A 26,505-nucleotide genomic window follows, 5' to 3' on the forward strand; every position below is an offset into this window, starting at 1 on the left:
CTCATGCATTATACAGGGGCCTCGCGGGAAAAGCGGTGCCAAGGGTGACAAAGGAGATGCAGGAGAGACCGTGAGTACAGACTGGTGCTGAACTTTCACCAATAGTCACTTTGGGCCAGACAGTGCCTGTCAGATGCAGGCCGTCGCTAAGGGTGGGTGGAAAGCAATAATCCTGGGAAATGTCGTGGAGGCGTAGTCGGCAGGATCTACACCCTGTTTACTGGTTAGCCATGGGTCATGCTCCCGGCATTTATTCACCAGATAACATAGATACTAAGAGAGTCCAAGGTGAGAAGGTTGGGAACGGGTGAAGCAAAAGGTTACTGTTTGTTATTTTCCATTTGTTTATTTCCAGTAAGGGAGCTAGAACAAAGGGAAAAGGCAGGATGAGTAAGCTGGAGACGTTACCCAGTCCCAACCTGGAGTTAGACAACCTCTGTGCTGACTGTGGCCTGGAAGCTGCAGTCAAAACAATGAGGGGATAAGAGTTGTGTTCATGGACTATGAGAAGCAGTTAGAGCTGGCCAAGAGAGAGGCCCAAAACCTGGAGGTAGCAGAGAAAGCCAAAGAGTGAGGTGCCTTTGGGTAGTGTCACACTCCCCTCTGTGGAGGGCAACAGCTTTCACTGGCTAAGATGCTGTATGAGCTAATTCCCAGCACTTCGTGGGGCCTCATTTTTATCATTTGGCTTGGCACTAACCCTAAATACCTTGGGCATGACAGGCACTGTGTTGAACCACATTCTGTTCCTCTTTTGCAGGGGAAAGCCGGTTTGCCTGGCCCTCTCGGGCTGGATGGTGCTCCTGGAATTCCCGGGCCAAGGGGAGAAAAGGTCATTACTCATGTACTATGTCTTTACTCTTCATCTGCCCAAAGGGGACAGAAATAGCCGAGTTGCTGTAATGGCAGGATGGACCAAGTGCGAGGAGGATGGAGAAGTGTCACCATGTCTCCCCCTGCTCCATGGACTTGCTGCAGCCAATATCATGGAATAGAATAGACATTGTCTGTCTAGCCAGCCTTCCCTGTTCCTCTGACTCATCTCCTATCTGTGCATCTGAAAGGTTTGGCCACTGTAGATGCCAGGACCTTCTCCTCTCCCACGGGATGGCCTCCTTTGGTGTCCCTGCCTCCTTTATCCCCATCCTCTTTCACATTGAAACCTCTACAGTCCTTTTCTTAACATGTCTCCCTTTCCAGGCAACTTAGGCTGACCTTAGAAATACAACCCTATAATGCTGAGGTTACATTAACAGACACTTCTCCAGACAAAATGGTCCTGCACTAAATTGCTGGCCCCCAGTGGGAGTTCAGAGATGCTGCTGTAGATAGGACTGATTTCAGTTATAGTCTTGCCTTTTCTTTTCTTTTTTTCTTCTTCTCCTTTCTCCCTTCTCCCTCTGGAGTGTTACCTTCACTTAGGCTGTGCTTGCTTTTCAGGGGGAGGCAGGGATCGGCATTCCAGGCACACCTGGCTTTAAGGGAGCAGAAGGAGGAAAGGTATGTTTTAGTCTTTGCAACCAGGTTTGTACATGTGCAATAGGCAACCTCTGTCCCTCCCCTTTTCCTTCAGTGCTCTGGATGTAGTTATTAACAGACTGAACCAAAAAACTAAATCTGTCCTTGTAGTTCTATGGCCTGGGTTATGCAGGTCAGATTAGATGATCACAGGTTATGTCCATAATTGAAGATAGGGGTGTGATTCCCAGCTTGCCTAGATGCACTCATGCTAGACCTCCCTGAGCAATATTTATCTGCTTTCACAGGAAAATTTCTATATTTCTCAGTCAGAAGACCTAAATATTTTGACTGAAACCGACATATTTCAAATTGGACGTACTGCCACATTGCCTCATGGGAGTTATAGTTTACTTGCCTCATGTCCCCATTCTCCTCTGTGGGCTGAGCTCCCCAGAGTGACTACATCTCCCAGGAAGCACCATGGCCAGGGACTCCCATGATGTACTGCCTCCTGTCTCCAAAAGGGGAGATCCTGGTGCATCCTGGGAGATGAAGCCCTGTGTCCAAATTTCTGCCAAAAATTGAAATATGTATTTTTTCCATTTTTGTCAAATTTTTCTGTGGAACCTCTTGCTTTTTTCCACCAGCTCTAGTGGGAAGGCTAGTGCAGACAAGGCGTCAGTGGCCACCAGCCTTTTTATCATGGTGTTTAGACCTTCTCTCATTAGGGTGGGAGGACTCAGTGGTTAAAACACCAATGGTAGTGGGAACCTTGGTACCCAATGTGGCTACTGCAGTAGAACTAAACCAGCAATCGCAAGGTGTTTGGCAGCAAAGCCCAGTGTAGATGCAGCCTCGTTTGTCAGACTTGGGCTGGGTGTTATTTTCTCAGAGGTAGGAGAGAATTTCACCTGGCTGTGAGCACCATGTGCCTGCTGTGTTCCAGCTTGGGGAGGAGTCAGTTTGAGCCAATTAGTGTCTGACCTGCACTGGCATTAATGCCCAAACACTGGTCCTGATGAGCAGCTTGAGCCGCATGGCCTGTTCTCTGGGGAGTTTCGGTGGGACTGTAGAGAAGGAAGGCACCTAGGCCATGGAACAGAAGTGGAGCTATTCCACAGTGTCCACTGCAGCCTGTGCAGCATCTGGCCTCCCCCAATGCCACGGGAAATGATTGGTGGCAGGTCCACCAGCTCTACCCCCAAATCCCTGCTCTGCCAGGCAGTGCCTGGAGTTCCCGTGCAGCTGGTCTTGTGGCACAAAAATCCTCCTTGGGCTTCCAGAATCCTGCCCTTTGCCCCTAAACAGCTGGTAGGAATTGCTCTGTCCTTACAAGACGCCTGTGTCTTCACTGTTTGAGGGCTCTGGATTTAGCAAACCTTTAGAGGTGACAATCTAATAGGCGAGAGATGGGACGGGTGTTGCCGAAATCAGCCCTTTGTAAATAGCTGGACCGCAATGGAGAGGTGTTGTTGAAACTCATGGACTGCCACTGGAGTTGAAAAAGGAGAGAAACACAGAAGGGTGGTGATGATGAAGAAGAGGACAGGAGCCAGCAATGAGTCCTAGAGGCTGAGCTCTCTTCTCTCTTTGTTTTTCGGGGGAAATGGGGCCACCCGGAGCACAAGGACAAAAGGCGGGTATTAAAAACATGCATCCAAGTTGAACCTGTGCTAGGGTGGTTGGAAATGGGTGGTGGTCTTGGATGGGGAAGATAGAGGGACATCCCTTGTGGCATAGAATGCAATAAGAAAAGGAGTACTTGTGGCACCTTAGAGACTAACCAATTTATTTGAGCCACGCCCAGTCGTGGCTAAGTCATTATGCAAGGTAACCTATTTCTCCTTGTTTTCCTAACCCCCCCCAAGACGTTCTTGTTAAACCCTGGATTTGTGCTGGAAATGGCCCACCTTGATTATCATACACATTGTAAGGAGAGTGATCACTTTACATAAGCTATTACCAGCAGGAGAGTGGGGTGGGGGGAGAGAAAACCTTTTGTAGTGATAAACACCCATTTTTTCATGATTTGCGTGTATAAAAACAAACATCTTCCTCATTTTCCATAGTATGCATCCGATGAAGTGAGCTGTAGCTCACGAAAGCTTATGCTCAAATAAATTGGTTAGTCTCTAAGGTGCCACAAGTACTCCTTTTCTTTTTGCGAATTCAGACTAACACGGCTGTTACTCTGAAACCTGATAGAATTCAATGACGCTACCCCAAATTCAAAATCAGTGAAAGGAAATCCTTCTTCACACAAGGCATAATCAGACGGTGGAACTCCTTACCACAGGATGACATTGAGGCCAAGAATCCAGCAAAACTCAAAAAAAGATTGGATGGGTAGAAACCGGTGATCAATGGCTCAATGTCTAGTTGGCAGCCAGTATCAAGCAGAGTGCCCCAGGGGTCAGTCTTTGGGCTGGTTTTGTTCAACATCTTTATTAATGATCTGGATGATGGGATGAATTGCACCCTCAGCAAGTTCACAGATGACACTAAGCCTTGAGGAGAGGTAGATATGCTGGAGGGTAGGGACAGGGTCCAGAGTGACCTAGACAAATTGGAGGGTTGGGCCAAAAGAAATCTGATGAGGTTCAACAAGGACAAGTGCAGAGTCCTGCACTTAGGATGGAAGAATCCAGTGCATTGCTACAGGCTGGGGACTGACTGGCTAAGTGGCAGTTCTGTAGAAAAGGACCTGGGGATTACAGTGGACGAGAAGCTGGATATGAGTCAACAGTGTGCCCTTGTTGCCAAGAAGGCTAACGGCATATTGGGCTGCATTAGTAGGAGCATTGTCAGCAGATCGAGGGAAGTGATTATTCCCCTCTATTTGGCACTGGTGTGGCCACATCTGGAGTATTGCGTCCAGTTTTGGGCCCCCCACTACAGAAAGGATGTGGACTAATTGGAGAGAGTCCAACAGAGGGCAACGAAAATGATCAGGGGACTGGAACGCATGACTTATGAGGAGAGGCTGAGGGAGCTGGGCTGGTTTAGTCTGTGGAAGAGAAGAGTGAGGAGGGATTTGATAGCAGCCTTCAACTATCTGAAGGGGGTTCCAAAGAGGATGGAGCTCAGCTGTTCTCAGTGGTGGCAGATGACAGAACAAGGAGTAATGGTCTCAAGTTGCAGTGGGGGAGGTCTAGGTTGGATATTAGGAAACACTATTTCACTAGGAGGGTGGTGAAGCACTGGAATGGGTTACCAATACCTAGGGAGGTAGTGGAATCTCCATCCTTCAAGGTTTTTAAGGCCTGGCTTGACAAAGCCCTGGCTGGGATGATTTAATTGGGATTGGTCCTGCTTTGAGCAACAAGTTGGACTAGATGACCTCCTGAGGTCTCTTCCAACCCTAATCTTCTATGATTTTATGGTCATGAATACATTTAGGCTGGAAATTAGAAGGAGGTTTCTACCCATCAGAAAGAGTAAAGTTCTGGAACAGCCTCCCCATAGCAGTAGTGGGGGGCAAACCACCTAAGTAGTTTTAAGATGGAGCTTGATACATTTATGAATAGGACTATATGACGTGGGTTCCTGTGATAACAGGGGATTGGACTCAGTGACACAGAGATCCCTTCGAGTCCTGTATCTGGTGGTCTCCGCTCTGATCCAGCCTGGGAATCCCTAGGTTCCTGGTAGGGTTGCCAGACATCTGTTTTTTCACTGGAACACCCAGTCGAAAAGGGACCCTGGCAGCTTCAGTTGGCACCGCTGACCGCTCTGTTAAAAGTGCAGTCAGCAGCGCAGCAGGGCTAAGGCAGGCCTCCTGTCTGCCCTAGCTCTGTGCAGCTTCCGGAAGTGGCCCCCAGGTCCTTGCTGCCCCTATGTGCATGGGCTGTCAGGGCGGCTCTGCGCACTACCCCCACCCCAAGTACCGGCTCCTCAGCTCCCATTGGCCAGGAATCATAACCAATGGGAGCTGCGGGGGTGGTGTCTGTGGGTGTGAGGGCAGCGCGCGGAGCCTTCCGTCCCTGGTCGCTCATGTGCCATGGGGCTGCAGGAACCTGGTGGCCGCTTCCTGGGAGCTGCGGTAAGCGCTGCCGGGACCCTGCATCCCGAACCCCCTCCTGGACTCCAACCCCTTGCCCCAGCCCGGAGTCCCCTGCCACACCCAAACTCCCTCCTGTAGCCCGCACCCCCCCCCAACACTCTGTCCTTGCCCGGAGCCCCCACCTGCACCCCAAACCCCTGGCCTCACCCCACCTCACCTCAGAGCCCACACGCCCAGCTGGAGCCTGCACCCCCTCTCACACTCTGAACCCCTCAACCCCAGCCCAGAGCCCCCTCCTGCACTCCAAACCTCTTATCCCCAGCCCCACCCCAGAGTCCGCACCCCAACGTGCTACCCCAGCCCAGAGCCATTTCCCGCACCCCAAACCCCTCATCCCTGGCCCCACCTCAGAGTCCACACCCCCAGCTGGAGCCCACCCCTGCCCCACACCCTAACCTCCTGACTCATCCCTGTGAAAGTGAGCAAGGGTGGAGGAGAGCGAGCAACGGAGGGAGGGGGGATGGAGCAAGTAGGGGCGGCTCCTCAGTGAAGGGGCAGGGCCTCGGGGCAGGGCACGGGGCAGGGGTGTTCGGTTTTGTGCGATTAGAAAGTTGGCAGCCCTAGTTCCTGGTGGAGGCTGGGAAGGCAAAAAGTGTTGGTAAAGGCATATTAAACTGTATCGTACTGTTCAGCCACTAGGCAACCTACCTTTTTAAAGCTAACCTCAGTCATTGCTGGCAATGCATTAAAGGATCTTCTAGTGAACACATCTGGTGTCAGAGTAACAGCCGTGTTAGTCTGTATTCGCAAAAAGAAAAGGAGTACTTGTGGCACCTTAGAGACTAACCAATTTATTAGAGCATAAGCTTTCGTGAGCTACAGCTCACTTCATCAGATGCATATCGTGGAAACTGCAGCAGACTTTATATATACACAGAGAATATGAAACAATACCTCCTCCCACCCCACTGTCCTGCTGGTAATATCTCTCTGAGAAGGGAGCCCTGCAGCCAGTCCATATCTGGTACCGAACCCTGACTTGCTGGTAAGCAGCCCTACTGGGTACAAAGTGTACATGACAGAGGCCCCTCACAAACGGGTGGCAATGATTGTTGGGGAAGTGACTCGGGGAGAGTGGGGAGGATTTTGCTGCCCAGGGGTGAGGAAAACATTGATGTCTTAGCCTGTGACATTCACTGCTGGACAAGGATCAGGGAGTCAAAGACTGTGATTTCTTGATGTAACAAAAAAACCCTGAGAGTGGCTTAGGTATGTGAAAGATAATCAAATCTCAGGGCATGAAGTGGTCACCTCCATGGGCTGGAAAGATCTCCAGGCCCCTAAATGTAGCACTGAACAAGTAGCTAAATGCATGATTGAGTGAGCCTTTTGCCACCCCCTGAAGCATGGGATGTCAGCCACTGCTGTAGGCAGGATACCGAACCTAACTGGCCAATGGTCGGGTCTGGCTAATTCAATCTTCTTATCACAGTTTCTCTTCCCTGCCTCTCCAGCATCAACTGGCTTATTGCTTGGAGAGGATTCTGCAGAGCAGTGGCTCTGGGAGATGGACATGTGACTCACTTCAGACCGTCTTGTCTAGCGAATGGAAAACTTGCTTTCTAAAGAACTGCCCCTCCAACACACAATATTGAGGGCCAACCCCTGCTTGCCTGTGGAAAAGTGCATGTTTATAACAATGCATGGGAATTGTGTATTTGCACGTTCAAACAGCCATCTCTAACTTGCCCTTTGCATGTGCAATCATGGCACTGTGTGCACAAATGTGGGCATGCACTTGTGTGGGCATTTTTGCATGTGCAATTGCACCTCTTTAAGAAAAGAAAAAAGTGTGACTGAGTGTTTTCTGTAAGGGGCCTTAGGCCTAGAACTACTGGTGTTTTTAAAGAGCTCTTTCGGGGACTGACTACATGGGACAGTCAGGGAAATACATTTTGTTTTTGTTTTTGTTTAGGGTGAACCAGGATTGCCTGGAGAGGAAGGACTGACTGGCCCAAAGGTAGGGTTTGGGTGAACCAAAATCAAAGTTAAAAAAAAAATGCAGTAAATTTGGAGCCCAAACTACCCTGATAAAATGGGACCCCAATCTCAGCTGATGTTACCATAATATACACAATATTGTGAGAATTAATTATTGTTTGTCTGGCTCTTTGAAATCCTCACCTGAAGGGCAATATATGAATGCAAAGTCTATTGATATTAAAACAAAGATATATTTGTCTTCTTGCTTTGCAAACTCCTGGAGAAGGAATATCCAAAGCTCTTTCTCCTGCAGAGTGCAGGGCTTGCTTGTTCGTTGGTTGATATTTCTTTGCAAATGGATCTTTGTCTTAACAAAAGCATCTTTCATTTTCCAGGGTAAAAAAGGCCAAGCAGGTGTCAAAGGGGAGAAGGTGAGAGGGGTCCTTAAACTGACAGAAATAAATGATGCTTGGACATAGGAGAGGAGAGAGAATAGGCCTGATTTGCTCTTGGTTACACTGGTATAGATCAAAGATAAATTTGGTGGAGTTACACTGGTCTAAAACCAGTGTGGTTGGCAGCAGAATTGAGCCCAATATCTGAGTTGTCTTAGCCTGTTGAATGTGCATTCAGTTTTCTTTTGAGGAATATTTCCCATGCATATTTGTTGTTTTATAAACCCCAAAGTCACATTCCTTCTGCATTTTCATTTAATTATTAAATCAAGGATCAAAATAAGATTGGGCATTTTTATTAGCATTTGCAGCTAGGATAAAAATAAGCTATCAATCCTCATGCTTCAGGATATTGGCTTATCACCAGCTGGGGACAGGAAGGTATCTCCCCTGAAGGTGACTTCCTCTGCAGTTTTGAGGCTCTGTCAGAGATTGGATGCTGAAGTAGATGGACCCATTGGTCTGTTCTGGCAACTCTTATGCACCTAATACCTCTATGTATTTTCTGTCGCTTGCAGGGGGAGCGTGGAGAAATGGGGCCGAAGGGACTTCAAGGAAGTGCTGTAAGCCAATCAAGTTGCTTGACAAGCTGCTGTCAGAATGACCCTGCATGTAACAAATGGAACCATCCCAAACCCTTTCTTGATGAGACCTTCGCAGAGCCAGCTCCTTCCCAATGTTGCAATGCCTTTGGAGCCACTTGCCACAGCTCTTGCAAACATTGTAGTCTCTGTTTGGCATCTCCTGTTGCTACAGATGCTCTGCCTGGCTCTCATTTACATGAATGCCCCTTTATGCCACTCTGGGTAAAAGGGCATTAAAGTGGGCCTTTTACCTGCCAGAATACTGTGAAAGAAACCTGGTATTAATGAGAATCAGGCTCTTCATTAACGTGAGTCTGCAATGGCTGCATTCAGGTTGAAGACTAGCCCCATCCCCTTTTAGCCTCCTGGAATGGCAGGGAGGTGGTGACATTTGGGTGTCTCAGGGTTTGATTTAGGTTTCCTACTGACTGGCAGATCTCTCTCTTGCCCCCAAAAGCCCGTAGAGTGGGTGCTTGTATGGGTGCCTTCTGGTCTTGTATTCAACCTTCTGACGGTTAAAAATTGGGTGGGAAATCTCATAAGAACGGAATTTCTAGTGAGATTTGTACATGCGGGTGGATCTGGCTGGAGGTCCCCAAAGAAGACTACTGCATGGTGTGGGGCCTGCTTGTGTTGAAAAGCCTGGTAGTGGGACATAGAGCATATCGCTTCTAGGTCGCCCTATTCAAATCGGGCCCAGGTTCAGGATAAATGTTCCCATCTGATGGCTGAGGGGTAGCCTGTGTGCCGGGATCTGGTGATCTCATTCCACTCCCTAATGGGCGAGTTTTCATAGGATTAAAATCATCATCATGTTTAGCCCCCTTTTTGGGAGCAGTCTTGGCAGAGAAGCCAATGGCTAAATGTCCCATGAAGACACAACTTGACACTGCTGTTGTCCCTGCTGTACGATGTGGTCCCTTTGGGACCCCGGAATTAAATGACTGAAATATTTTTAACCTGTTGGAAATGTTCCTTTGATGTTTTACAGGGTCTTCCAGGAGTGGTGGGGCAGAAAGGAGACCAAGTAAGTAATATGGGGCAGTGGGGGTCATTTAGATCAAGGAGCCAGGGCAAAGAACAGGAGTCAGGACTCCTGACAATCAGATAACAGCCTTAAAATAGTGACTGTGTTTAGCTGCCTTTACAAGTTTCCTCTCTTCTGGTACAGCGTGTTCCAAGAAGAGCCCGGGGAGTAACTGATTTTTCAGTTCGCTGACAGCTCCAACATTTTTGTTAAAAAATTCATTTTGGGCCAAACCGAATCGGAAAACTGCAAAAAAATTTCGGCAACTAGAAAAAAAATCCATTTTGAGTCGAACAAAAATGTCTGGCATTTTAAAAGAACTAGATTCACAAAATGAGTAGCGGTGGGGTCTCCTTTAGTCCTGTAGTTAGGGGTGCTCACCTGGGATGTAGGAAACCCTGGTTCAATTCTCCCCCTTCTGGTTCAATTCCCCCCTCTGCCTATTGTGGGAAGGAACTTGTACTTGGGTCTCCCACCTCTCAGGCGACCGGGCCATGGGCTATTCTGCTGCAGAGCTCTCTCAACCTGTTCCACTTAGTGTAAACAGTAACTGGAGCGGGGACTTGAACTTGGTCTCCCACATCCCAGGTGAATGCCCAATCCCCAGCCGATAATGTATATCTCTCACTCTCTTTCCCTGTGCCAGTGACCATTCTTATTCATCATAGTCATTCATAATTACAGTGTCTGGTCACTGGGCCAATGAAAGACATACAGCATCATTAGGGCCCTACCAAATTCACGGCCGTGAAAAACGCGTCACAGACCATGAAATCTGGTCTTTTGTATACTTTTACCCTATACTATACAGATTTCACAGGGCAGACCAGCTCTGAAGGCAGCGCAGAAGTAAGGGTGGCAATACCACTGCCCCCCTACAAATAACCTTGTAACACCCCCCCCACAACCTCCTCTTGGGTCAGGACCCCTACAGTTACAACACCATGAAATTTCAGATTTAAATAGATGAAATCATGAAATTTACGATTTAAAAAATCCTATGACCGTGGAATTGACCAAAATGGACTGTGAATTTGGTGGGGCCCCAAGCATCATCCTATTGTTTTACTTCTGTCCTTCTGTGCCTGAGCTGGGGGCTGGGTTAAGAAATGATGCTTTAGGTTTTTTTAAGCATAAAAACTTTTAATGTTCTAACTATTAACTTTATGTATTTAATCTTTCCTTACAGGGAAGTCAGGGCTTTCCAGGTGCTCCGGCCATGGGGGTAACTATGAGTGGACAGTAGTTCTGGTAACCCCCCTGAGCAATAGATACTGCATCACTCAGTGTACAATACAGACATGGCTTGTGCCGCTTAACGCACAGCTTTCCAGCGGGCAGCATGAACAGCTAAAGAACTAGGGAAGTCTTACTGAACCGTCTATTCACGCTCACTGTTAAAGTCACCTGGATTCACGGGGTGCACTGACTTCTGAAAACCAGGCTCCTTGGTGGTGGAATTATGAAAGCCAGTTCCACATTAGTGATTACTGCTATTTCTTCCGTAATATGCTATTTCCTGGAAGGCCCTGATCAAGACTGGAGCCGTGTTGAGACTGGTGCTAGAAAGACAATCCTGGCCCCAGAGATTTTGTAGTCTAATCCTGTCCATTTAATCTGATCTCCTGTTATGAGAGTTAGCACAGGGCTGATTTTGGCACTACGAGGGCACTTAAATTTATTCTGAGAGATACTGAGGCCTGCTGGAACCATCGAGGCTCAGCCCTGGTGTAATTAAAGTCCTTGGGCTGTTCTGGGTAAATCTTGACCAGTTAACTGGCCCCGCTGCCCTGAAGATGAATTACTGGATCCCACACTTGGGCTTACAGAGGCCCTGATCCAAAGCCTATTGAAGTAAATGGGAGTCTTTCAATGGGTTTTGGACCAGGCCTATAGTCCTTTCTGGTGTTGGATACAGTATAGGAGTCAGCTTTTGCCACTCAAACACAGGGTACAAGGTCCTATAGGGTAATGGAGGTAGACTGAGCTTTTTTTGTTTTGAAACTTGAGTTGTCCCCCCCACACACATTCTTCCCCCTCCACCTCCATAAAACCCCCGTGTAACATGATCTGAATATGGCAGAGAGAACTGGGCTTATTTAGTCTGCAGAAGAGAAGAGTGAGGGGGGATTTGATAGCAGCCGTCAGCTATCTGAAGGGGGGTTCCAAAGAGGATGGAGCTTGGCTGTTTTCAATGGTGGCAGATGACAGAACAAGGAGTAATGGTCTCAAGTTGCAGTGAGGGAGGTCTAGGTTGGATATTAGGAAACACTATTTCACTAGGAGGGTGGTGAAACACTGGAATGGGTTACCCAGGGAGGTGGTGGAATCTCCGTCCTTCGAGGTTTTTAAGGCCCAGCTTGACAAAGCCCTGGCTGGGATAATTTAGTTGGGGTTGGTCCTGCTTTGAGCAGGGGGTTGGACTAGATGACCTCCTCAGGTCTCTTCCAACCCTGATCTTCTATGATTCTAATATCCATCTATGTCAAGGAAATCCATCCCTCTAAATAAAGAGGACACTTATGTGGCTTCCTTTTCTCCTAGGTTGTTGGACCTCCAGGCAAGAAGGGTGCCAGAGTAAGTTAACTAAGCAGCACAATGTTAAACTTGCATGAGACCTTTGCCTAAGAAGACTAGGGCATGTTACTCACTGAGATTCCTGGGCTATATGGAGACCTGGTCTCATGAAATGACAAAGCTCAAGTGAACAGAGATTGGAACATAAGAACTCTCATACTGGTTCACACCAGTGGTCCATTTAGCCAGTATCCTTTCTCTGACAGTGTCCAAGGCCAGATGCTTCAGAGGGACTGAACAGAACAGGGCAATTATTGAGTGATCCATCCCCTAGTGTCTAGTCCCAGCTTCTGGCAGTCAGACGCTAAGGGACAACCAGAGCATGGTGTTATGACCCTGACCATCTTGGCTAATAGCCATTGATGGACCTATCCTCCTTGAACTTATCTAATTCTTTTTTTAACCCAGTTATAGTTTTGGCCTTCACAACGTCCCCTGGCAATGAGTTCCACAGTTTGACTGTGTGTTGTGTGAAGAAGTACTTCCTTATGTTTCTTTTAAAGCAACTGCCGATTAATTTCATTAGGTGGCCCCTTGATTGTGTGTTGTGTGACAGAGTAAATAACACTTCCTTATTCATTTTCCCCACACCCTTCATCATTTTTATAGACCTCTAGCATATCCCCCCGTAGTCTCTTTTCCAAGTGAAACAGTCCCAGTCCTTTTGGTCTCTCCTCATGTGGAATCTGTATTCAAGGTGTGGGTGTAACGACACATGATCAACAACGATGATTCCGCCCCATTAATCTTTCTCTTGTTTATATGCAAGCCAATTTAAACCCTCACGTAACATCTAGCCCAGGGGTAGGCAACCTATGGTACGCGTGCCAAAGACGGCACGCGAGCTGATTGTCAGTGGCACCCACACTGCCTGGGTCCTGGCCACCGGTCCGGGGGCCTCTGCGTTTTAATTTAATTTTAAATGAAGCTTCTTAAACGTTTTAAAAACCTTATTTCCTTTACATACAACAATAGTTTAGTTTAGTTATATATTAAAGACCTATAGAACAAGACCTTCTAAAAACGTTAAAATGTATGACTGGCACGAGAAACCTTAAATTAGAGTGACTAAATGGAGAGCTGGCCCACCACTTCTGAAAGGTTGCCGACCCCTGGTCTAGCCACATGGCAGATGTAAATTTGCTTCCAGCCATTCTGTTTCCAGTGTCAGCTTGTGGAAAAGGCTTAGATCTTGGGGTACTGGTTAAGGAGGTTAGTAAGGCACAGATCCAGTGCCCAAGACAGAATCTGGACTCTGTCTAGAGGGGAGAGGTGTTGACCTTGCTAGAGTAAACTCAGTTTCCAAGATCCAAGGACTTCTTCGAGGTGGAAGAGACCACCTGCTGCATTAGCCATGATGGCAGGATTGATTTAATTTCCCTTCCCTCCCTCCCTCCCCCCACCCTTATCATAGAATCATAGAATATCAGGGTTGGAAGGGACCCCAGAAGGTCATCTAGTCCAACCCCCTGCTCGAAGCAGCCACGGCTCCTGGCCCTGCCCCCCAGCCCTGCCCAAGGCTGGGGCTCTGCTCCCGGCCCCAGACCTGTCCCCAGCTGCGGCCCCAGCCTCAGCCCCCTTACCTCTGTCAGCATCCTCCGCCCCCCACCCCAGAGCCCCAGATCCCGGGTGGGGCTTCACTCCCAGTCCCAGACGTGCCCCCAGACAGGGCTCTGCTTCCGGCCCCGGCCCCAGCCTCAGCCCCTGGCCGCGGCTCCATTCCTGGCCCCGGCCCCAGACCTGCCCCCAGCTGTGGCCCCACTCCCAGTCCCGGCTCCTGGGTGGGGTGCAACCTTGAAAAGTCTGTGGACCACTGCCTTAGCAGCTCATTGCCAGACTTAGAACTACAGAACTTAGGCTCCATTTTCCCTCCTGCAGCCCTCCTGGCTAGTACTCATATCTCCCTCAACTACTCTTCCTAACACCCCCCTGCCCCTTTACAACATGACAAACTTCTGCTTTGCTTTTCTTCAGGCTTGAGCATGCCCAGTGCATTTATCCCCATTGCTCTCCAACCGTTTCCATTCTATGGGGCACGCCTATAAGAGATGGATCCTCTCATGCGACCCACCTCCCATTATGGGACTTAGCAATACTCTCTTGGTTGCTGTCTGGGTCTCAAAACGTTTCATTCCATTCTATGGCGCGCTGGCAGAGGGGTCAGCGGGGTCCTTAGCCTTCTCCTTGCCTCATACGTCCTATTCTTCTGAGCTTTTATCATTTTTGTTGGTAAAATACCAGTCTCTTTTGAAGCTTCTTAGCAGACAACTCATAGATTCATAGATATTTAGGTCAGAAGGGACCATTATGATCATCTAGTCTGACCTCCTGCACAATGCAGGCCACAGAATTTCACCCACCACTCCTAAAAAAGACCTCACACCTATATCTGTGCTATTGAAGTCCTCAAATTGTAGTTTGAAGACTTCAAGGAGCAGAGAATCCTCCAGCAAGTGACCCGTGCCCCATGCTACAGAGGAAGGCGAAAAACCTCCAGGGCCTTCCAATCTGCCCTGGAGGAAAATTCCTTCCCGACCCCAAATATGGCGATCAGCTAAACCCTGAGCATATGGGCAAGATTCATCAGCCAGATACTACAGAAAACTCCCGGGCCAGATTCTCATCGCATTTACACCAGCGTGAATTAGGAGTTGTTCCAGTGGAGTTAAACCGGTGTAAGTGAGAGCAAAGTCTGGCTAACTCCGTTAATTCCTTCCCCTGTTACACAATTTTCCACAGCTAAGGACTCCATGAAATCCACTAGGGACTTAACTGGAGATATTGATTTTACATAGTAGGCCCCCAGATACTACGGTGACGGGCAGCAGGATAAAATCCGAAGATAAATGGGTAGATTTCTCAAAGAAATTAGTCTTCAGAGTGGATTGAAAACTGGATTCCAGCAGCCACACAGGAAGGGCAAGCCCTGGCTAGGACATGTGACTAACTGTGTGACTTCTTCACACTTAGGGCGATATTGGACCCGTCGGCCCCACAGGACCACAGGGAAACAAAGGAAAACAAGGAGTTAAAGGAGAGAAGGTAAAGGCTGTGCTTGTGGCACTGGAAAGTTTCCGTTCCTTTGTTGGTTCAAGTTGTACATTGTGGGTCTCCACGAAGAAGGCCACAATGTGGATTGAGCTTCTCATTAAGCCACACTGGTGTGCACGGTCCATGCATGGTAGCCCCTGATGTTTGCAGTGGCACACTGAGGCCAAAGGCTTTGAGACAGATATGTTGTAAGGCACGAGGGTGACAATGAGGCCCTGAGGCCCAGCAATACAGGTCTCCTCTCGCTTCCTATCTCTCTGCGCTGGAAATGCACCAGGTGGGAGAGGCCTCCTTTCCGTCTGGCCCTAAACGCAGAGGCTTGTCTGTTGAGTTGGAAGCTGTCTGGGGGTAGGACAATGTCTCCCTTTGTGTCTTGTGCAGCACAAAGCACACTGTGTGCAGTCAGCCCCTGGTAATTACAGTATGAACTGGAAGTAGGTCAGTATCTCTGAACCCCGCGTGGATGGGCTCAAGAGGGCGGGAAGAGAAATGGCTGAAGCAATGGCTACGCTGCATGACTTGTTACTGAAGCAGGGTGACACCAGGAGCAGGGGCAGGCAACCTCCAGCTGGTGCTCAGGGAGGGGAATTCTCAAGGGCTGTAGTAGGTTGAGAGCAGAAGGGTGATGCTAACGCAGAGTCGGACGGGCAGCTGGCGTGACGATGGTGAAACAAGAGTGAGGCACTCGTTCCGTTCACTGATCAGAATTCTAGCAGCAGCGTTTGCCCCCAGATGTGACTTGTTCAATGTGGATACTAGCCCAAAAGAGCTAAGGGCCTTTCCATGAGAACTGCCTCCTCCTGAAAACCTCCATGCTGGCTGCCGAGACCCGGTCTGGATTCCTGCATGTTGCTGAATGCTGCTGATGCCCAGTGGGAGAGACAGTCTCATTTCAGTCTTCCTAGGGATGCAGGAAAAGGAAGGAGGGCAAAATAATCACTACGTTTTATTGCAAGCAGCACGGTGAATTTGATGAATTTGTGTTCATTGATCTCCTCCCAGGGAAGTCCAGGTTTTGGCATTCCAGGGCAATCGGGATTGAAGGGGGACATGGGCGAAAGGGTGAGTGGGGGCCATGTGATGAATGGGAACTGAGAGGGGAAAGGACGGAAAACAAGAGATGCTGAGCTCGATTCTGCTCCATTACCTCTGGGCAGCTGCACTGAATTCAATGTGACGTCAGCGGGGACTGAGAGCGAAATCTGGCCTCACCCCGTATGGCCTGTCATTAGCAAATTAATCCAGTAGCTTCTGATACAAAAAAGATGCACCTTAAATGGTCTACAGAGCCCGCAGGGCAGCTCACCCCAGGGTGTGGGACTGCAGAGCAAAGGTGATGGGGTTGTAGCCTGGGTGAACTCCCCCTGTAGTGCAGATCCAGGGTCCCTTGGGGCACCACCTGAATATTACTTGATCAGGTCCCTGCCATTGCAGGTACCTCGGGCATGCTGCACCCCAGTCCCTCCTGTTCTCTGCCTGTGGCTCACCACCGTTTAGTGTCCTGAGGGCTGTGGCGCTGTTGGGCTGGGTGTGGGGATGGCTGAGTGGTGGCCTGTCATACACAGGAGGTCAGACTACACGATCTGGTCAGGTCCCTTCTGGCCTTAAACTCTAGGACTCTGGCTATTATGAAACACAGCAACGTGGACAATCAAAGCCCTTGCTATTAAAAAAACGTGCTTTCTCCCCCCTCTCCACATGACAGCATATTAGTCCAGCTGCTAACAGAACGCAAGCAAAGAGCAGGTAGCTGCCCAGAGTGGCGCCTTGAAGAGGTGCAAAAGGCAGCTTAGAACAGCTTCTAAAAGTTCAGCCAAGTGAAGATGCCACTTTGGCTCACCAGGCAGAACTGCTGCTTAGAGACCCTAAGTGTCCTACTTGGAGTTGGCCACTGCAATTCAAAGACATACACACGCATTGTGTCCCAAGCTGCAGAGCAGCCATTTTAGAGCCTGGCCACCAACTGGCAGACTTGGGCACACTTAGGCCAAGGTTTTGAATTGTGACTGTCATTTCAGGGAGCTCAAATTGCGACACTTTCCAGGGGCCTTAATTTCAGAGAGCGGGTGCTTAGTGCTTTCCAACACACCCTTTAATGTGTCTCGGGGGGGTACCCAAAATCACTAGCCAGGTCTAAAAAAGTGGGCCACCGTGCCTGCATGCCCAGGGTGTCTTGGGAATTACTTGCGTGAGTTGTATCTGCTGCTGATAGTGTTTTGCTAGGGTTATGAGATCAGAACTCAGTGACGTCTTCGGGTATTGTTCTTGCCCACTGACTTACAGTCTCATTTCTCCGCAGGGGAATGTAGGTTTATCCGGCAAACCTGGCCCAAAGGTGAGTAAGCACAGACCGCAGAGTGTGCAACGCAAAATCACAACTGTTGCTTGTATCGCCCAAATGGACTTTGGTCAGTTGGGTTTTGCAACATAAAAAGCGATGCCGCTAAAGTGGGATTAGAGTGGACGTTCATGGGGCGGGGAAGCTGTAATGATTAAAGAGGCTTCAAGGCAAGTTGTGGCTCTGCTGGAATCTCCATTCAGCAGTGCTGGGGCCTTGCACACTGCAAGACGACAGGCTAAAACTGCCTCTTTGTACTCTCCCCTTGCTTAACTCTAACTCCCCAGTAGGAAGGTGTCCAGGCCATTTCTGGGTGTGCAGAAACCTAGAGAGACCACGATCCCAATGTAACCCACTTTCCACCCCTTCTGGAGACATAGAGGGACAGGTTGAAATATCTTCTAAAGGTAGCTTCAAAAATACCTCTCAGTGTCTCTTTGCCAAGTGCCAGACCGGTGGACAAGGGCATGGAAAACAGCCTAGATGCAGATTCACAAAGATACTCAGGCAGCTGGCCTTCCCCACCACAGTGCCTCTGTCAATCTGGGTCCTCGGGCAGAAGATCTGCTTAACGATGATATTTCTCTCACGGTGTTCCCTAGACTTTGTTGAAGGGGAATTTTGTTTTGGGAGACTGGTCCTTCACCAAACATAGCACATAGTGTGGGCTGCTTTGGGATGGGTGCACTTCGGGGCTAGGGGAAGGGTGCCCCTACATGATTGGGAGATGTAGGCCAGAGTGGAAGTGCAAAGGTGAGGCCAAGAGGTTTTAGCTCAATGTGGTGGAGAAGTGGGGGAGCCAGTGGAGAGAGGAGAAGGGTGTTTGGGTGAGGAAGGATGTTGTTAGTGCTGTGGAGAGTTGTTATGGCCGCTCAGTCTTGGAGCTCCGATGTTAGCTGCACTGGCTGGGAATGCAGCGTGCTGATTCAGCAGCGTTACTCGATGTTACTCATAAAGAACGGCCACAGGCTCGGTTCGGCGGTGAAGGTGCTGGGCCAGCATGGTACCAGCACCCCGGCTCCGTGGTTACAGGTACATTCAAACATGTATGCCCGTGACAATGGGACCAGCTCAATCAGGACACCAGGGTCCTATCACCTCGGCTAGCACAAAGATGCTCCTTTTCTGACTTCTCTTTTTATACAGTGATACAAACAAGGTACGTATTACTCTCCAGATGTTGTTAGCTAGCACCTTTATCCTTGTACCTGCTAGTTAGAACAAAATATCCTCATCCATTATCCTGTCATTCCCTCCTTATCTTATGAGGGGTCGATGTGTTCTTGTACTATCCCTTAAGAGTGTGTTTACATAGTTACTTGAGAGATCTGTGTGGTTTTGTACCATCCTTTCCAGACAGGAACGTGCTAACGTCGTTAGCTGACACCTGGTGCATTGCTGTTGTGCTGAAGCCCGGCCTACTCCGGATCACAGCCTTTGGTTCATACTGTTACTCTTGCATAGGCCTCCAGCATGGCCTACAAAGGGGACATGGGGGGCAATGATACGAATGAATATAGAATGCCTCTGTTACAAACCCTACGCAGATGAGATGTTTAGATGCCAAACAGTGTGAGCTGTTTTGCATCCCTAAACACAGCTGCCATGCAGAGAGAAAGAGACACCCACATCACACAGCAGCCTAGACCACCAGCGGTACAAAATGCAGTAGAAGAAAACAACAGTTGTGTTCGCTGTTTATTTCCAGGGGGAAATGGGTCCAAGGGGAGAGAAAGGTGAACCAGGAATACCTGGGAAACCAGGAGAGACCGGACTAAGAGGTAAAGATGTAAGTAGAAACTAATGGCCCAGTAAGACCGGTCATGTCGGTACAACTTGCTGAACTGCACCATTTTCTTAAACACAAAAGGAAAAGGAAGCTTCCAAATTAAAAATGGCTCCTTGCCACCATCTGACAAGGGTGGAGTGGTTTATGTGGAAGGAACTGGTGGGTGTCAGTTTTGTTTTGGGCATGGGAAACGGGAACCTTTAATAATTAGGTGAAATGTCTCAGTCTGTGACCCGTTACACTACGTGAAATTCAGGTACAATCCTGGACTAATAAGCAACTCAAGCAAAATACAGCTCTGCTCTGTCCCAGCTGGTGAGAAGATGCACCCTTCAGCAATGTGGCTGTGTCCTGGGCATTCTAGGGTACATATCTGGGCAGAGCTCTGCCAGTCAGAGTGCACTGGCTCTTTAACTTCAGCTAAAGTGGGACAAATGTGTTGCACCATGGCCTTTGTGTTGCAACATCTTGACATCGCATCATCACATCATGACGACATATCATCAACTCGTGACAACTTTACACTGCACCATGACATCTTGGTGTGATGATAATGCACCAGCTCTCAAGGACATTTTAGGGCATGCTAGTATATTTTGCAAGACGTGAGATTGCTCCGTTAGAACTGGGACAGGCAGCCAGGCCAACGTTCCCTCTAATTTTTTCCATCCATGTGCGGAATAAATTTTGTAATGTGCATCGAGGATGTGGATGTGCGCCACCAGTAGAAACAAAAAAACCTAGATATAATATATATTTTTAAAAAGTCACCATAGGGATAATTACCCAGCCAGGACAGGTTAGGCATTTTAGAACTCACGACTCAAAGAATTAAGCTTAAGTGTAAGAGAAATAAAAATTATTAAATGCACAGACCTGTCAAAAGACTAAAATAACAGCACTTTGAAAGAATAAAATTACAGAGAATATATGTGCATTGCAGGAAGTACCAAGAAGTAACAACAACAATAATACAATAATGTGTTGGGAGGTGAGTGTGAAAGATACAGAGACTGTGTGTGTGTGTGAGAGAGAGAGAGAGAGACAGAGACTGTGTGTGTGACACACAGACTCTGTGTGTGTGTGTGACACGGAGACAGCATGTGTGCTGGCTGCTGGGGAAGTTTCTGAGAGACGCTGTGCACTGTCCCTTTAAGGCACTCACTGAAAGCTCTCCTGAGCCCTGTCTCCCCTCCCCCGCTCTGCGGAGATGGGGTACATGGGCAGTGGGGAGCGGGAGAGAGAGAGAGTGAATGTGTGTGTGTGTGAGAGAGAGAGACAGAGATTGTGTGAGCTGGCTGCTGGGGAAGTCTCAGAGACCATTTAAGAGACCACTTTAAGAAAGGCACTCAGTCACCCGGAAGGCTGGTTCAGATCTCAGACTGCAGCAGCTCTCTCCTGCTCTCGAGTTCTGAGCCAGGCTGGCCCCTCTTCCCTGCTCTGTGGAGATGGGGTACAGGGGACACCCTGACACCCTGCCCAACCGCGCAGCTTAGAGGGAACACAGGCAGCCACCCAAGAGAGTTTCATTACAGGCCTCGGATAAGACTCTTTACTAATGACAGCCAATGGCCGTGCTCCTTTAGTTCAACGAGTTTGCACATCCGAGAGTCTTTCCATCATTGGAGTTACTATCACAATGTCCTGTGGCAGAGTAGAGCCCAAGTGTCCCTTGTATGTACTGATCCATGAAGAAAAGGATTAAAGGGAAGAGCCCTGATCCTCATTTCCGGTTACACTAGAGTAATGTCACTGACTTCAGAGGAGTTACTCCTGGTTTACACTGGCAACAGTAAGATCAGAGCCAAGCCAGGCACTTTAATTCAATTGGGCAATTCAGAATAACAAAACTGGTCACGAACTGAACTTTAACCTGACACTTCGTGTTATGTTCTAGGAACAACCAGGGCAGAAAGGGAACCTGGGGACCAAGGTAGCATAATGGGAATTCTGTGCTTTCCCATAGCCATGGAGATGATTGAGCTCTCTCTGCTGTAGTCTGTACTAGAATGCGGAACCTCCTGATAAATATGAATGTGAAGCTGTTCCGATGTGACTCCCACGTCGTCCGAAAGGACCCTCTTCTTTTCCCATTTTGGGGGCTTCGATTCAGATGAGAGGTGTGGAGGTCAGGTTTGCATTTGGTTCAGCCTGGCTCAACCAACCCAAGTTATTGAAATGTCCCCCAAACTGTCTCCAACTCTGGGTAGGTTTTCCTTCTGGGTTTGATTTCACCTGCCAGAGTTAGAGACTGCAACCGACCTGTCAAACGGGACTTCAGAACCTTTTTCCTTCTGGGAAGGTTCTTCAAGTTCTGGGGGGTGGGACTGACCCCGGGGGCGGTCACCCGCTTGTTAAGGCTGTGGAGGTGGAAAGCAGGAGACTTTCCCAAAATCCCATTGGGGACTGGTGGAGAATTGTCAACCTCCCCCCACCTCTACTAGCATTATTGCAACTCTGACATCTCCCTGCAACATCTGACCCTATTTACTCCAGCTCCAGGCACCCTCTGAAAAGTCACCCCCATTTACTGCACCTCTGACAACCCACCCCATCTTTATCATTGCATGCTCGTCTGGTGGCTGTTGGGGAAAGAGACTGGCCTCATTCAAAGCCACTGGCCACACAAGTGGGCTTGACTCTCTCTCCATTTGAACTAGCTTCTGCAGGCATAAGTGCTGCACAATGAATGTCCCAAGTGCTGGGGAAGCCTGACACACCCATTTACCTGAGGCTGCTAAGCAGGCTTTAAAAAAAATTGTCCTTCTTTCCTTTAGGGAGAAGCAGGCGCCCCAGGAGAGCCAGGAGAGAGAGGAATCTGGGTAATGATTCATTCCAGGGTGCAGAATGGGATCTTTCAGTGCTTCAGTGGCATCCTTCAGGCACTATGTTTCCATGTCCAAGCAGTTATAGAAGGGAATTAGTGAGGGAAAAAGAGATCTGTGCAGTGAGTTTGGTGGTTCCCAGCCCAGGGCTTTCTCCTAGGGCTTTCAATCCAGCACATGTCAGCAGCATTGGAATTCACATGCACAAAGAGTCCCCTCCCAAATGAAAACCACAGAGAGTTCAGGCGGGTGCCTAGGGTGAAGTCTTCTGCACTTCCTGTGCTGCTGGTCAGGTTCTGGAATGCCCATTGGGCTGTGTGTGCGAAGATCAATCTCTTGTTTCACTCATGATTGTTTCTTTGAATCATTTTGCAGGGACCTTTCGGGCTTCCGGGACATCGTGGAGAACAGGGGATCAAAGGCGAGATGGGAAAACCAGGACAGGATGTAAGTCAGTCATCGAAGGTGTGGTGGAAGGAGCGGGAGCTTGGGAGACAATACTGTAGCTGGCAAAAGAGAGGCCCGTAATTCTGCTGCTTGCTCAAAGGCTGCAAGCTCCCTCAAAGGCTGCAAGCTCCCTCCCTCTGTGTGGTGTAGCATGGCAGGCTCGGCGTTGAAGGGCTGCTCCCCAGCAGGAAGGGATAGAACCAGTTTGAATAACTGGTCTGACTGGGTGGACACACAAGACATAAGGCAGGATTCTGCCATGGGCACCCCTGGTGTGCACACCGCTCGAGTGTGTGAAGTCTCCTCTGCCCACCTCTGAGGAAGAGTCACTTGCGTTTTCAGCCTGTTCGATGCTGAGGCTTAGTTTGCATTGAGCTGGCCTGAGGCGGGGGGGGAAAGCTGCTTTGACTTTGTCCCACCCAAGGCCAGTTCTCACGTTGCCTCTCTCTCCTCCTCCCAGGGAGTCGCCGGAGAGAAGGGAGACAAGGGTGAAGCTGTAGGTTTGCGCGTTCTCCTTTTTAACCTTGCATGAGAGAGGGTCCAGCTCTGGGTCTGACATGCTGACTTTCACCACTTGCCTTTTTGGGGGATGGGGGGTGTTGTGTCTCTGCAGGGGAACCCTGGGCCGCCCGGGTCACCTGGAAGCATTGTGAGTAATACTCCTTTTCCGGAGGTGCTCATTGGTGGGAGGGAAGGGGAACTGGGGCGGAGGGGGTACGCTGTCCTGGCAACGGGTGGGGGGGGGCTCCTATTCCTTGGCAGGCAGCTGTGCTGTGAGTCTGCAACAGCACTGAGGTTACTAATGGGTAGTGGCCTGTACCTAATGCCTGCCATGAGAGGCCAGTCGCCATAGTGGAGACCACCGTCCCGCTGTTGCAGTGAATACATCACAGCAATTCATTCAGCACATGTGTGCGTATAACAACAGTCCTTCCGGACCTGATTCAAGAAAACATATGAGTACATGCTTAATGCCATACCTATTCCAGAAAGCACATGGCTAACTTTAAGTACATGCTTTAGTTCCACTGAAGTCAATGAGATTTAAACACATGCTTGACTTCAATGGTTTAAGCATGTACTTAAAGTTAATCAGGTGCTTTAACTAAATCAGTACCTGTGGGGATATGCCATGGAGGCTCTTGGCTATCTGACAAGGCCTTTGGTTGCCCCAGCCTTATCATCCTTGCCGTTCTCCCATTCGCTTACTGCTCATGCACCTCTTAGGCCTGGTCTACACTGGGGGCGGAGGAGGGAAGGATCGAGCTAAGTTACACAACTTCAGCTACGTGAATAACGTAGTTGAAGTCGACATACTTAGACCTACTCACCGCGGTGTCTTCACTGTGGTGAGTTGACAGCTGATGCTCCCCCGTAGACTCCCCCTGCGCCTCTTGCCCTGGTGGAGTACCGGAGTTGACGGGAGAGCGCTCGGGGGGGGGGGGGTGTCAATTTATCGCATCTAGACTAGACGCGATAAATCGATCCCTGCTGGATCGATCGCTGCCCGCCGATCTGGCGGGTAGTATAGACATACCCTTAGGAGGAGTATAGACATACCGGGGCAGGCAGCGATCGATCCAACGGGAGTCGATTTCTTGCATCTAGTCTAGACGCGATAAATCGACCCCCAAGTGCTCTCCCGTTGACTCCGGTACTCCACTGGAGTGAGAAGCGCCGGTGGAGTCGACGGGGGAGCGTCAGCCATTGACTCACTGCAGTGAAGACACCGCGGTGAATAAATCTAAGTTATTCACGTTGCTGAAGTTGTGTAACTTAGATCGATTCCCCCCCCCCCGAGTGTAGACCAGGCCTTAGTGAAGTACTGTCCTCCGAAATTGTAATGCCACTGGGGATGGGGGTGGGGAGCACAGTACGGTCTACGCTGCCTAGTAGGTTCGCAATTCCCAGCTCCTGTTGGAAGGGCAAGAGGCTCGACTCCTGTGGCTCTCTCGCCCTGGTCTGCCTTTGCTAGCACAATGACCACCGCACCCAGTGATCCAAGTATATCGTCTTCCGATTCAGAGGGGAAGGAGCTCGTTCTAAACGGTTCAGTCATGTGACTATTTATTCAGTGCAAACAACTAAACTATATCTAAACAAGGGCAAAAGTTGAGTCAACAGCAAAGAGGGGCCCAAACAAAATCCTAAATCAGAACATCCCTGAGCTCTGGGGAAGTTTGGATATTGGATTTGCTGTAGGCCCCAATCTCTGTAATGGGTCAGACTAAACACTTCAAGCTTTGTGGAAGTGCAGCTGCAGACCCAAACTTCACAGCTGGCTCATATCTCTACAGCTCATTGTATGAAGATGCTCTCTAGCCCCCGATCCAAAGACCCAGAAGGTTTGGATCCAAATATTGCAGCTCAGATTAAGGGCTAATTTTTAGAGGAGGAAAGAAAGTGAGTTAATTGATCCGTGTGCCAAGGGGGTGTATCAGAACCACAAGGAAGGTAGGCAGAGATGATGTTGCTCATTGGAGATTTGTTCCTAATTGGGACCAACAACACTTTGTGACCTGTCTTTCCTCCATCTGGTGTAGGTATCATCTCTGGATAACAGCATCACCAACAAAGGCAATAAGGTAAAGTGTCTCCCTTGCCGGAGAAGCAATGGCGCGTTGAGATGACTGTCCCCTAAGACTGGTTGTGTAGTTGTTTTGCATGGGAGTGTTTTACCCTCCAACAACAATAAAAAATTTTAAAAAGTTTTAAATAAGCTGTAAACAGTTGCAAAGGATTAAGTTAAAAATTAAGAAATTCTATGAAATAGAGATGATAGAATTGACCTCAAACTTTTCCAGATGTGAGGGGCACATAACCCTACGCTGCTGTGTAACAAAGGGCATAGCTACCCTGCAATCACACCCAGCTCGAGTAAACATACCCAAGGTAGCTGTAATGTAGCTAGCTCAGCTACTGGAGGAGGGAAGCTTCCTCAGCATGCACGTCAGTGCGAGCCGTACAAGCCCACCTGGAAGCCTGGGTAATTATTCGCAGGACTAGCCCGCACTGCTGCACCTTCGCTCCTCTGGGACCTGAGCAATCACAGGTGCTGTGCAGTCTTGACTTATTCTGTGACTTCCTGACTTCCAGATCAAGTCTTCTCCACTCAGGTTGACTTTTGCAAGTCAAAATCCACAAAATTCAACTTGGGATCTGAAATGCTGAACTTGGAAAAGCAAACTGAGTTCTCCTGTTCACTTTGCCAGTAACAAAGGTGCTGCAAATGGAACGTAGTTGATCATGTTGTTGAGGATGCAAGAGGCAGAATGGACTCCAACCCTCTTTCCAGAGCTGTGTGGGTTCTGCAGGGCAGACAGGAATAAACACTCAAGCCCCGATTCAGCAAAACATTCATTGAAGTCAATGGGACTCAGGCAGGTACTTGGAATTAAGCATGTGCTTAAGGGCCAGATTTTTAAGGGTATTTAGGTGCCTAACTCCCATTGTCCTAAGTGCTTTGCCAAATGGGGATAGGATCATTTACATGCTTAAAGTTAAGCACATGCTTGAGCACTTTGCTGAATTGGGGCTAAGGCAACTGGCTTCTCATTAAAGGGGGACAAAAATGACTTGTTTGTTTTATGCCAGCTCTGGCAAACAATTCACTGCTTTGCATCTTTGTCTAGGGTAAGAGAGCCATATCCAGGTGTGTTCTGAGTAGCACCTTTCAAGGATTAGTGCAGTGCAGTCAGACAATTGATCACAGTAGGATGGCTGCAAGATGCATGGAAGGCCTATAATAAAGATCAGCAGAGAGGGATTCCACCCATATGGGGTGTTTGGGTTAAAAAAAAATGGAAATTGAATACAGTACCTAAGAGCAGGGGAGCGCAGAGTTCAGGGAGAAGCACCCTTCAGAAGATGCCAATGTAGTGGCCGAGAGACGTGGAACACCATGCATTCTTTGCTTCATGCCATTTTTCGGTACCATTCCTCCGCTCAGAGAAACAAACAGCAAA

The 26,505-nt window shown here is 48.9% G+C and overlaps 1 protein-coding gene across 1 annotated transcript in view; it reads left to right on the top strand.

The window, feature by feature from the left end:
- The first annotated feature begins 8,424 nt into the window (after window positions 1-8,424).
- LOC140910962 (uncharacterized) overlaps window positions 8,425-26,505 on the top strand; it is a 31,725-nt gene continuing 13,644 nt past the window's right edge. Inside the window, exons 1-12 of the mRNA XM_073343201.1 lie at window positions 8,425-8,465; window positions 9,478-9,513; window positions 10,703-10,738; window positions 12,058-12,090; window positions 15,061-15,132; window positions 17,441-17,476; window positions 19,188-19,268; window positions 22,046-22,090; window positions 22,469-22,540; window positions 23,001-23,036; window positions 23,154-23,189; window positions 25,084-25,125. Of these exons, the coding sequence (XP_073199302.1) occupies window positions 8,436-8,465; window positions 9,478-9,513; window positions 10,703-10,738; window positions 12,058-12,090; window positions 15,061-15,132; window positions 17,441-17,476; window positions 19,188-19,268; window positions 22,046-22,090; window positions 22,469-22,540; window positions 23,001-23,036; window positions 23,154-23,189; window positions 25,084-25,125 (555 nt within the window). The 5' untranslated portion in view covers window positions 8,425-8,435. The remainder of the gene's footprint in view (window positions 8,466-9,477; window positions 9,514-10,702; window positions 10,739-12,057; window positions 12,091-15,060; window positions 15,133-17,440; window positions 17,477-19,187; window positions 19,269-22,045; window positions 22,091-22,468; window positions 22,541-23,000; window positions 23,037-23,153; window positions 23,190-25,083; window positions 25,126-26,505) is intronic.

The sequence above is a fragment of the Lepidochelys kempii genome, chromosome 1, assembly GCF_965140265.1.
Source record: "Lepidochelys kempii isolate rLepKem1 chromosome 1, rLepKem1.hap2, whole genome shotgun sequence".
NCBI lineage: Eukaryota > Metazoa > Chordata > Testudines > Cheloniidae > Lepidochelys > Lepidochelys kempii.